A 12267-nucleotide genomic window follows, 5' to 3' on the forward strand; every position below is an offset into this window, starting at 1 on the left:
TAAATCAAGAATTGCCTCTCCCCTTGTGGGTTCCAGGACTAGCTGCTCCAAGAAGCATTCATTAACGGTGTGTAGAAATTTTATCTCTGTGTCCTGTCCTGAGGTGACATGTTCCAAGTCAGTATGGGGATAGTTGAAAACCCCTATTATCATTGAGTTTCTGTTTCTGTAGCCCCTCTGGTCTCCATGAGCATTTCATGATCATGGTCACCATCCTGGTTAGATGGTTGGTAGTATATTCTGACTGCTATACGCTTATTATTCAAGTGTGGAATTTCAGTTCCATAGAAATTCTATTTCGACTAGTCAATTTTTGTCGAAAGATCCCAATGCATCAAAACCAAAGCTGTTCACCAAACGTCTGGATTTGAATCTCCTGACTGAAAAAACCCTTGATAATTTTGACATTGTTGAAATGTTTCTTTCTGATATTTTTAAAATGAAAAATTCTGGTTTTCTGATTTGAAACTATGCCTCATTCAGAAATTTCAGTGAATCAGACACACAATGGCAACACCAAAACACAACATTTTGAAATGAAGCATTTCACTGGACCCAAACCAAAATTTTGTTTGGCTTTTTAGTTCCCAAATATTTGAGAATTTGACTTTGTCCCAATTTTAGAGGGGGGAAAAAATTGAACTCTTGACTCTTTAAGGGATGGGAAAACCATCTTCACCTAGCTTTACGCAGGACCCCATTGTGCGAGGCACTGTGTGTATCTGCATGCATGCAGTATCGGCGTTAGGAGACATCGCCTGCCCCGAAGAGTTCACAGTGAAAGGTCCTGATCCTGCATTCTGATCCTCACGTGCAGGTCCTAATACCCATATAGTCCTAGAAAAGTCAGTGAGGCAATGTACAGGGGCAACGGACTGCTGATGTGGATCAGTTTGTGGGTGTAGCAAGCTGCGGGGCGGGGGGTGGGCAGGGGAGGAGGAGAGTTATTACATAAACTGCATCCAGTGTCCTCTGTGAACAGAGATCACAGAATGACCCAAAGCCATTTGATAGCCCAGTTGATGGGTCCAAATGTATCTGAATCAAAAGGGTTTGGCTGTGAAACTTGCTTCCAGTGGAGTTCAGACTAACCCTGATGCTGGCTGCATTTGGATGCTCTGCAAAGCTGTCCCACTACAGAGGACAGATCCCCCCCCCCACACACACACTCCCTCCAAACGTGTATACCCCAAGCCTAGCCCTCTCCTTCCACAGGACAGCGAGAAGAGCAGAAGACATAAAGTCCACTAGGGACCTCGAGATGTAGCCATTAGTTACTTGGGAAGAGCTTGAATACTGCAGGGATGGGTGCTGAGATGCAGTATGATGCTCTGCTGATGCCTGCTCTACATGTGCCCCTCCTCACCCATGGATGTCAAAACACTTTACAGAAGCAAGTCAGAATATCAGCGCCATTTTACAGATGGGTGATGTGACTTCCCTAAGGTCCCATAGCGAGTCTGGAATAGATTCAGGTCTCCAGATTCACTGTCCAGAGCCCACTCCGGTGGGTGTATTGGGCCACCACAAGGTGGCAATGAGCTACCAATGCAATGTGGCCATGAAAAAGGCAAATGTGTTCCGAGGATGCATCCTGTGAGGTATTTCCAGTAGAAATAGGGACATATTAATGCCATTGTAAGAGACACTGGTGAGATCTCATCTGGAATACCGGCTACAGTTCTGGTCACCCATGTTCAAGAAAGATGAATTCAAACTAGAACAGGCGCAGAAGAGGGCTGCTAAGTTGGTCAGGGGAATGGAGAGCTTATCTTCTGAGAGGAGACTAAGAGCTGGGCTTGTTTAGCCTAGCAAAGCAGAGGCTCGGAGGGTATCTGATTGTTCTTCATAAATACATTGAGGGTACATACCAGGGTGGCAGAAAAGCTACTGAAGCTGAAGGACAGTGTCGGCACAAGGACAAATCAGGCTAAAGTGGCCAAGAGTAAATTTATGCTGGAAATTAGAGGCAGGTTTCTAACTGTCAAAGGAGAGAGGCTCTGGCACAGCTTCCCACGAGGAGCAGTGGGAGCAACACACCGGACTGGTTTTAAGGTGAAGCCTGCTACATTTATGAAGGGGATTATTTGATGGGGTGGCCTAGGATAGCAGGAGACTGGACTAGATGATCCAAGAGGCCCCTTCCAGTCCTATGTTTGTATGATTTTGGGGGAGGGATAGCTCAGTGGTTTGAGCATTGGCCTGCTAAACCCAGGGTTGTGAGTTTAATCCTTGAGGGGGCCATTTGGGGATCTGGGGCAAAAATCTGACTGGAGTCTGGTCCTGCTTTGAGCAGGGGGTTGGACTAAATGAACTCCTGAGGTCCCTTCCAACCCTAATATTCTATGATCTAGTAGGTGAGGTAATGTCTTTTATTGGCCCAAGTTCTGCTGGCAGAGATGCGTTTTGGAGTTCCACAGAGCTCTTCGTCAGGTCAAACGAAAGCTTACCAGCGGAAGTCAGTCCAATCAAAGCTATTCCCTTACCCACTTGGTGTGTGTCATATCCTGGGACCAACACGTCTGGAGCAACACTACGAACAAAATGACTAATTGTCACTCCTTATTTCATGCTCTGTGCGTGTGTTCTTCAGATTCCTTTCATCTAATACTCTAGTTAATTTGTGCATTCGCTTTACTGTTTAATTGTGTTGACTCTCTATTTTATGTGCTATCAATGTTCTCTCTTGTTCAATATTTCCTTGATTCATGATTATAGGTTTGCTTTTAAAGAACCAATCAAATTTATGTGTCGTGACTAAACAAAGAAAGAGGATGGAGGCCCTGAAAGAGTGCAGGAACCCTTCACAGGCTTGTTGCTAACCACAATAATTCTTGACATTGCTACTGTGTAGCACTTCTCACCTTCAAAACGCTTTCCAGCCCTCAAGCCATTAATTTCTTCCTACCCCTGGGAAGCAGGTGATATGCTAATCCTGCAGCTGGGGAAATTTAACAAAACAATGAAGTTATGAGTGCGCCTTCTTCAATAAATTGGCCTAATTCTGCTCTTGCTTAGACCAGTGTCACTCCAATGAAGTCAGTGTAGTTAATCATGATTTTCACCAGTGGCAGCACCAGTATAGTCACCTGTAGACACAGGTATTTGTATACACCACATGTCTGTGTGTGGTGCGGGTCCATCTTAGGTGCTGATTTTCTCTTAGTTACTCTTTTCTTTCTTTATGAAGAGTTTCCAAAGAGGTGAGAGCTCATGAAGGGGCCAGATGGACCACCCTGGAGACAAAAGTGTTCCGTTTACGCACAGCACAGCTGCTGTGCAGACACTGCAAAGGTGCTAACTGCCCCTACAAGATGCGTCTGTGCTGCTCTAGGGACCAGCCTTAGGTATCAGACCCCCAATACAGCCAGCCCTTGACTTATCTGCAGAGATGGCTGGCTGCTGCCAATTGTGCTTGTGGGAAATGGGGGCAAAATTGAGACCCAACAAACTCATTTCATGTAGACCACTGAACGTCCATGCTGGATGTTCCGAGCTGCAGGCCAGTTTTCAGTCCTATGTACTGGCATGTGAAGGTCTGGTTAGGACGCCCCCAGAGTGCATGGATCTCAAACCTGCTACAGTGCAGCAGAGCTGGATGCTATTTTTTATGTTCTTGGCTTTTGGGAGCTGCCCTTATCCCATCCAGTGGAGGAAGCATTGGGTTGGGAACAAACCAGGCTGGGACAATAAGAACCCAACTCTACTGGGTCTTTTGGAGAGTGGGAAACGGGACATTTGAGACAGCTCCATGAACTCAGTTGTCTTAGGAAGGTGGAATCCCGTAGAAAGGTTTGTGCCTGGTGGCATCTCCAGCCTCTGTGAGAGGAGGGGATATTTTGCAAGGTGAACCTGGCTCTTGAGAGCCTTCCATCCCAGGTGGGTGTGGGTAACAGGTATGTTGTGCAAAGCAGCTGAATGTGTAGAGGTTCAGTTGAACCCAGTGTGTTCGATGGCGAGGTTCAGCCATCGCTGGTTATTGTGTAGCACAGTGACTTACAAAACAAACCTCATAAGTCCCTCAATCTTTTTTGACGCTGTTCTTCATTTTGAAGCATTTTTTGCCGTGGCTGTAGATTAGTAGGTGCAGTGTGTGGGTGGTTGGGATTACAGAGGAAGACTCTGGTCTGGTGACCAAAGCGTGGAGCTGGAAGGCAAGGATCCAGGTTCTGTTCCTAGATCTCCCACTGACTTGGGGCTCATCACTTGACTTCTATGCCTGACTTTCCCTGTCTGTAAAATGGGGACTGTCCTGCTGACTTACCATTGAGGATGGGCTGAGGCAGAATTAGGGTTTAGTTAGCACTATGAGTTCCTAGCAAAGAAATGTGGCAGAAAAGTGCTAATGTTCTGTATTGTTATAAGATCTCCTCACCTGGTGAGCATTTTAGGTGGATGATACACCTGGTGCTCAGGGTGCACCCAACCCAGCTGCAAAGACTCCCTCCAGCTGTGTGGCTTCATTGGGCAATGAGACAGATGGGCAGTGACATTATGGGTAATTAGAGCACACCCTTTTGGGTGGGGTCCAGAGGCACACAGCTGAATGCCCGGTGAGTTTAATCAGCTGAGATTAAACTCACTGGCAGTGAACCCCTGCCCCTCCAGAAATGCACTTCCTGTCTGTGGTGGCTTAGCTGTAACGTCAACCAGAAGGCCCAGGTCTGAACTTCCTCTCTGAACTTTTTCATTGGCAAATGCCCATGTGTTGATCCCCAAATGGCCTGTGAAAATGGTTTGGGTCCATCAGAAACCTGCCTGCCAAGCAAGATTCTATCCTTTGCTGCCAGCTTGCATAGCAGGCTGCTGGGGAACCAGTGCTTCCTGGGTCCACCGCTCCAGGGCAGCCTAGTCTTGTGGGCAGTGCTAGGCTGGAGACTCCAGATCTTTCTAGAATCCAGAGCTGCAGAGCGTCCCTGCCATGCCAGGGTTTCCAGGCTCACTGCTGTGGAGCCGGGTGCCTGAAAGCCCCGGCTCTAATCAGGATTGACTCCCAGATCTGCAGCAGGGAGCCTGGGGACTCTCAGGACTTTCAGACTCCCTGCCCCAGAATTGCAGACCCCAGGAGTCCCAGCAGCTGCTGACTGAAATTTCTTATCAGGTTCACAGCCCTAGTGAAACAGTCTAGACTGTCAGTCAGCAGCTGCCCTGGTCCTGGGGAACAGGTCTCGTTCGGGGTTGGTGTTGCTGAAACAATTTGAGTTGTTTTGAGATTTGTGGTTCATGGGAAATTTTGAAAAAAATAGTTTAATTCCAAAGTGTGGAACGAAAGCAACCAAAATATCGCTGTTTCCCAGGAACCAGAAATCCTTGGTTTTGGGCAGCTCCGTGGTGAAGTGTCGCATTACTCAGCAGTTCTCCCTCCAGTTGATTTACAGAATGGCTGTTATGGGCTATGAAGAGAGTCATGTCTGCTCTGTCTGGACAGGAAAGAAAGTTGACCTGCAAAGTGACCTTGCAGTACTGGTGAAGGGGATGTGGTGGCATAGGGGTAAGGCTGTAGCCTTTGATACTGGAGGGTGTGGGTTTCAATCGTGGTGGAGCAGTGTGGCCTTTTATCAGACTTAGATGGCTACAGTGGACCCTTTTGGCCTTGGAATCCAGGTAGCTAGGGAGTGGGGAGAGTCAGATGGAGACAATTGCTGGCATTAAACGCCTGTCCAAGGTGGGCGTGGAGAGGGAATCTTCCTCCAGGGCATATTTATCTGCAGAGACTGTCTGGAGCTGTTCTCTGGAGCGTTAAGCAGGTATTATTATCTGCTAGGATGGAGTGAGTGTATTCTGCACTCTCAATCTCCTGCAGTTGGTAAGGTCACCTTTGGTCCTTTGTTACTTCTCAGGTGTCTTTATCGATGGCCTAGGCAGCCCTGCTTGTGGTCAGATAGCGAAAGACTCAAGAGATTGCTCATTGGAGGTGACTGTTGTAGATGGGCCCAGGCTGGAAAGGACTTTGAGTTACTTGTCTCTGGTAGCTCTTCTCTGCCACTGATGGTGCCTCGGGTATTGGTGTGCTTCGGTCCCATCTCTTCTCTACACACAGTAGCTTAGTCTCCTGAGGCTAGCAATGTTGGGATGTCATTTCGCCGGTTGGGTTTAATGCATGGGTGCTGGCGATAATGGCCTGTGAAATACAGGAAGTCAGACAAGATGATCTAGTGATGACTTCTGGTCTTAAATGCTGCCATTCGTGAGCACAGGGCAAAGATCCAGGCCCTGCCCCAGGAAGATTACAATTTAAGTAAAAGGCAGGAGAGAGTGGTTGAATACAGGCAGGCAGGGGAGAACATAGAAACAATGAGGCAATATTGGTGACAGGCGATGGTCACAGCACCCCAATTGATTGAGTCCTGGCAAGTGAAGTATCCTCTTCCCCTGCATATGGTGGTTCTAGATCCAGGATAAGACACATTGACAGGGCAATGCAGGGATAAACAGAAGAACAAAGCCTCTCTAAGCCTGTTCTTTTGGCACCTGCTCCCCAGCACTTACATTCACTTAGCGAGGAATAAGTCCCAGGGCGTTACGGCTCTGAGGAGCCGCATGGTTATGAAATTAATTTGTTCCATCCTGTAATGATTCGTGGCGTATCCTAGCAACTCAGGAAGGGAATTGCTCTTAATGAGCTGTGTCTCCCCCACTGCGCCCCTGGAATAAAGGTGGCTTTAGATTGGTTTTGTTTGACTTTCGCTGGCCAAGATCGTGACCACTGAGGGTGGGAAGGGGAGTGAAATGAGGATTGTGTGGCAAAGGAAACATTGACCATAGTGTGGTCAGGGAGTGGTGAAAGCTTAACCACTGGCTCTCAGTGCCCTGGAAGAATTTTAGACTGCTCAGGAACGTGAGAACGCTCTGAGGTTTGTCTGGCCAATGACTAAAGAGCAGCAAGACGGATGTGTGAAGCCAGGGTCATTTTGGAAGAATGTCCTGGCCCAGTTTGCTGGCACCCTTCTTTGCTTCTCGAGAGGGGTGTCTGCCTCCGCAGAGATCTGCGGCAGCCTAAAGATTTCAAGGAAACATGACTTAATTATGGAATCGTTCAGGAACCCAAGTAATAAACCAAGTGACTGCGCTGTTGAAAATCACTCAGCTTGCAGACACCTGCTCTGAAAGAAGTAAACATGCTGTAGATGGGCGGGGAAGGCCTGCGCATTATATTTCCTTAATTAACCACAAAGAGATAATCAGGAAGGTGGTTTCAAACCTTTCCCGAGATCTTCCACCCTGGTGCAGTCACCCGATGCGTCGCAGGGCAGCTTCTGGAGCAGACGTATTTGGGAGCTCAGACTACTGTGAGTGCAGAAGTCTTTAGCAAACACACAGCACCAGCCAAGCTTCCTTCCAAGTAGATGGCTGGATCAAAGAAATCTGGTTCTTTCCGAGTACGTGGCATCTGACATGATGTGTGCTGCTTTAATACCTGCCTGATCTGCTTGGCTTCTTGGTGATGCGTCAGCATTGCAGCTGTCTACTTGGTTCAGGAGCTGCAAAGCACATCTGGTGCATGGTGTAGACCCAGCGGCTGTCAGTCTGGGTGGTCGCTGTCTCTCACTTTATGTGTGTATGTGTGTGTGTGTGCAGAATTATTTTAAAAAAATGTGAATTGAAAATGAAGGTGGCTTATCACTATGCATACGCCATCTTGCAAAGTTAGGGCAAGGAAAAGTATTTTCTTCTAATTTATTTTGATGATAACATGGATAGAACTCTTGAATGGGGAAAACTTTCTCTGTGCAGCCTGAACTTACGACTCTTCATGTTTTTAACTCAGAACCTAATAATCTATGTTTAGTTGTACTATGCATCAGGGATTCCATGGGGAGTGAAGTACAGTTATTAGTCTTTCTCTACAGGACCCTATGGAATAATATGCAGCTGCCTAAATATAATGCTATGTGAATATGGATTAGAAGCGCATACGTATAGTTAGGTCTTTTTAGTACTGTGAAAGGGCTTAACAATTGACCTACAACATGCATGACATAAACGTTTGTGATCTGTACCTGGAAAGTAAGCTCCCATGTAAGACAGCTGAAATCTTAGTTCTGTAACATAATACATGTTGTTCATATGGAACAAAACATATTTTTTCAAACAGAAATTTCAGTGGTTTTGATTTTTTTCTTACTGAGGGCATGTATAATTTAAACATCTACCTGTAACCTCTCTGCATAGAAATCTTCCAAAGTCTCATTTGCAACAGTGACTTACGCTCCTAATTCACAGAGACATTTCTGAATCCCTGAGTATGTGACCAAATGATATATATGATCAGCATCTCTGTGTGTGTGTGTGTGTGTATGATCGCTAACATATAATCTTAACTGCTAGCATCACTGTCACACGGGCCACACTAATGGAGGTGCTTCTATGGCGCTGAATACCTGTAGGCAGGACTTCCAGTGCCAGGCAGCGTGGAGGGGAAGGGATGTGTGTAGGGTGACCAGATATTCTGCCTGGCAGGTACGACTCAAAGCGTCTTCCTCTTCCCACTCTAGGTGACCAGCAGTGGCCGCAATGAGAGCAATAGCCACCGGGTGGCGCCTCACCTGCTGATAAAAATGATCAACAAGTTCCGTAAGTCCTTGTCACTTTGCGTTTTTTCCCTGAGATGGGTTTGCAGGGTCACGGATGATTCATGTACAAAGCAGTGTTTAAAACTAATACAGACCGGTAGTGCCATGGGGACCCACAAACTGGGGAAGGGACAAGGTGGGTGTCAGAAACCAAGGCAAGGATGGCTTGGCCCACCGGTTGGAACCAAGGATCAGAGCCAGAATCAGGAGTCAAGAGCAGGATTGGAGCAAGGCAGGAGTAGGGCTGGGAACCAGGCTGGAGCCAGAGCAGAGCTGGAGCAGGCTGAGGCCTGTGGAATCTGTCCCCACTGTTGAACAGGAGAGAGTTCCAAGCCATGAAGTGAGTTGGGAAAACGGAGCAGCTCTGTTTCCCAAGCAGTTTATATACCTGCCCTGAGAGTCACCAGACCAGCTCCTGGCTCCTGGATTGGCTGTAGCCTAGCACAGGAGTGACCGTTGAACCAGGCTCTAGTTCAAGGATGACTCCTCACCTTCCCAGTGGGCTCAGGGACGTGATCTCATTCTGTCCTTCACGGTGGCTCTGGAGGATCAGCCAGTGTGTGGAGGGTTGTGCACGCTATGATGAGGTGGCGCAAAGAAAGAGTCAGAAGGATGAAGGGAGCTTTTTGTCTTCTCCAGGAGGGTGGTGGGAGATTGAGGATAGCTCCATCAATGGCTATTAGCCAGGATAGTCAGGGATGTAGCCCCATGCTCTGGGTGTCCCTGTACCTCTGACTGGCAGATGCAGGGACTGGATGACAGAGGATGGATCACTTGATGATTACCTGTTCTGTTAATTCCCTCTGGGGCACCTGGCATTGGCCATTGTTGGAAGACAGGACACTGGGTTAGATGGACCTTTGGTCTGACCCATTATGGCCATTCTTATGTTCTCATGATATGTATAGTTGTCACTGTATCTGGTCTGGCTGTCTTTTCCCACCTCCCTCCTCCTTAGGCTGGGCTAATATGTGTGTATGGGGTGGGGGTTGGGGGTTGGAGAAGGGGAAATCAGAAAACATCCCCATGTGAATCTACAGCCCATATGAGACTGGACTAGGATGTAGTTCCCACAGGTCCCTGCTGGAGGTTCTACTCCCTGTACTTGGTACCTACATGTTATAGTGATGGGCAAATATAAACAGGTAGTAAGTGGGGCGGGTGGAAGGTGATGGGGCAATACTGTGAATCCTTCCATCTTAGGTGGACACCAGCTGCTACTGGGGCAGCGGAAGAGATGTGAGGAGACTGTTGTGGCTGGCCAGTGGCAGGCAGGGGACGCTGAGCCAGGGAAGGGCTTGTGGCAGGCTGGGGCAAGGTGCATCGGCCGGGATCAGCTTGTGATTTGGTTAGGTGACTCTGGATGAGTGAACGCAAAGGCTAAGCAGGGCAGGCAGATCAAGTCTCGTCTGGTTGTAAAGACCAATAAAGCTAGATTAAACAGCCCAGCCTGTGATGGACATATCACTAGCCGCACCCGGATATGAGAGTCTGGGCCAGCTAAGAGGCTTGGCAGATGGCTCTGATTCACCACATGTGAGCAGGAGCCGCTGAGCAGGAAATGTCTGTTCCACAGAAATGATAAATTTATCTCAGATGCAGATTTCCTGGGCTGAGGTTATTCAGTGGCGCCCTCCAGGACTTCAGTGCCGTGTGGGACCGGTGCTCGTGACTCAAATAGCCACACTTCATCAGTTGCTTTATCTTTCATAACCCAGCTGTGTGCTCCTGTCCCCAGCCTTTCCTGGTCAGGTGTGCCATTTTTGGGACTCCCTGCTGATGAGTGCTAACGGCCTCTGCACTTTATCATTATACCAATGAGCACAGCTTCCTCCCTGTCACCTTCTTGTGTGACACACACCTCTCTAGTATGTTTCTCATGCTGGATGCTGCTTGGGTAGACATTTCCTTTTGCATCATGTGCCACTGCAAACTCTGGGCTCCGTGCTGCTGTTATCCTTTCGCTGTTTTCTGTGCATCTGGCTTCTTTTTCTTCTCCTATTGCACCAACCCAAGTCTGGTCTCTGGTCTGACAACCAGTCACCCAGTCAGAGTAATTTGCATTGAAGTTCACTCAGTAGCCTGATGAATCGTAACAGTTTTCTTTAACGTAAGCGCTGATGCTCTTCATAACAGTTCCATATCTTTGACCCATACTCTAGGTACGGGTTGACCTCAAATCATGGAGGAGTTCAGTCTCCTAAATTTCAGGATTGGACCTTCAGTCTCCTATCAGTCACTGATGAAGCAGACACATTGGTTTCTGTATTACTGCATCTTGCCCTGAAATACAGACTTGTCAAACTTTATTTATTTTTCCCCGAGTGATTGAATATGCATTGGACTTTGCCATTATAAATTTTGCTTTTCCACACACCCAGTGAACAAGCACTTTGAGCCCGAGTGACTTTTATTCTAGTTTGAGAAATCTCCAAACAAAAAGAAACTAAAGAGAGAGAGATGGCACAGCATGTGCCACCTTCTGTAACGTGCTGCGTGAACCGTGCAGCACACAATGGCAACTGCTCCCTGCAGAAGGGCAAGCTCCTTAGATGTTTAACGGTGCCAGCAGAAGGAGAGAGGTGCTGAGCTGGTGGGCTGAGCTGCTGGTTGGCCAGACCCATTGGAACCAAAAGTTCAAATCCCAGTAACATCACCTCAGGCAATTCCTCATTGTGGGAGAAAAATTCTGCTAATAGAGAGTTCTTTAATCTAGCAGACATAACAAGATTTGTTGTGGGCTGTGAGCTGAAGCGAGATAAATCCAAGCTAGAAATTAGATGCAAACTTTTAAGTGGAAAGCAATTAACCACTAGAGCAACTTATCTAGGGTTGTGGTGGGTTTGCCATAATACTGAAGTCTTTAAACAAAGATTGGATGTCTTTTTCTAAAATCCTGCGCCAGCTTAACCACTAGAACTGGGCTTGATGCAATAATGAGGGAGAGAAATTTCTGGCCTGTGTTGTGCAAGAGGATGATCATAATGGTCCCTTCTGGCCTTAAAAAAATCTACGAAATGAAAGAAAGAGTCAGTTGTATTCGCATACAGGCACAGCAAGAAAATGGAACAGCTGCTGCTCTGGAGAAAGCAGGGTTAATGAGAAACCACTGCCAGAGGGCCAAATTCCCTGCTAGTGTAAATGGGCAAAACTCCACCGAAGTCAGCGAAGGAGAGAATTTGATCCAGAAATTGCATCTCCTCTTCCTTTGGAATGCGTCTGCATTTTCTTCACATATTAATTTTTGGGAAGAGTTAGTTGGGGCTGGCGTGAATCTGGCCCTGTACGTTCCAATGGTTTACTTTGGAACTGGCGTTATACCATAGACATCAGGGGTGGGAGGGAAGGAGGAGAACTGATCTGCACACCACTAAAGCATTTGACAAACTGCCCCATGAAACCTTGTTCAGAAAATGAATTCAAATTGGCTTTGACACAGGGCTTCGCCTGTGAATTGAGATCCGGCTAAGAGGTTGTAAACCAAGGTCCATGTATTGAGTTGATAGGAGGGCTGCATGTTGTGCTGTCACAGCTCCATGGTCCTAGCATTATAGCATGTTCTCTGTCTCTCATAGGATGGAAGGTGATCTTAGGGCTGGCGTTCTTTCTGGTGATGGCCTGGTACTATATATCCCGCGAAGAAAGGTACATACACCTGTGAGTGTCTTTTTTTAAATTTTGAGTGGGGCAAGTC

The 12267-nt window shown here is 47.4% G+C and overlaps 1 protein-coding gene across 1 annotated transcript in view; it reads left to right on the forward strand.

The window, feature by feature from the left end:
- Nucleotides 1-12267, forward strand: part of ST3GAL4 (ST3 beta-galactoside alpha-2,3-sialyltransferase 4) — an 88417-nt gene that overhangs the window by 54877 nt on the left and 21273 nt on the right. Inside the window, 2 exon segments of the mRNA XM_030538381.1 lie at nucleotides 8496-8574; nucleotides 12149-12230. Coding sequence (XP_030394241.1) covers nucleotides 8496-8574; nucleotides 12149-12230 — 161 coding nt within the window.

The sequence above is a fragment of the Gopherus evgoodei genome, chromosome 19, assembly GCF_007399415.2.
Source record: "Gopherus evgoodei ecotype Sinaloan lineage chromosome 19, rGopEvg1_v1.p, whole genome shotgun sequence".
NCBI lineage: Eukaryota > Metazoa > Chordata > Testudines > Testudinidae > Gopherus > Gopherus evgoodei.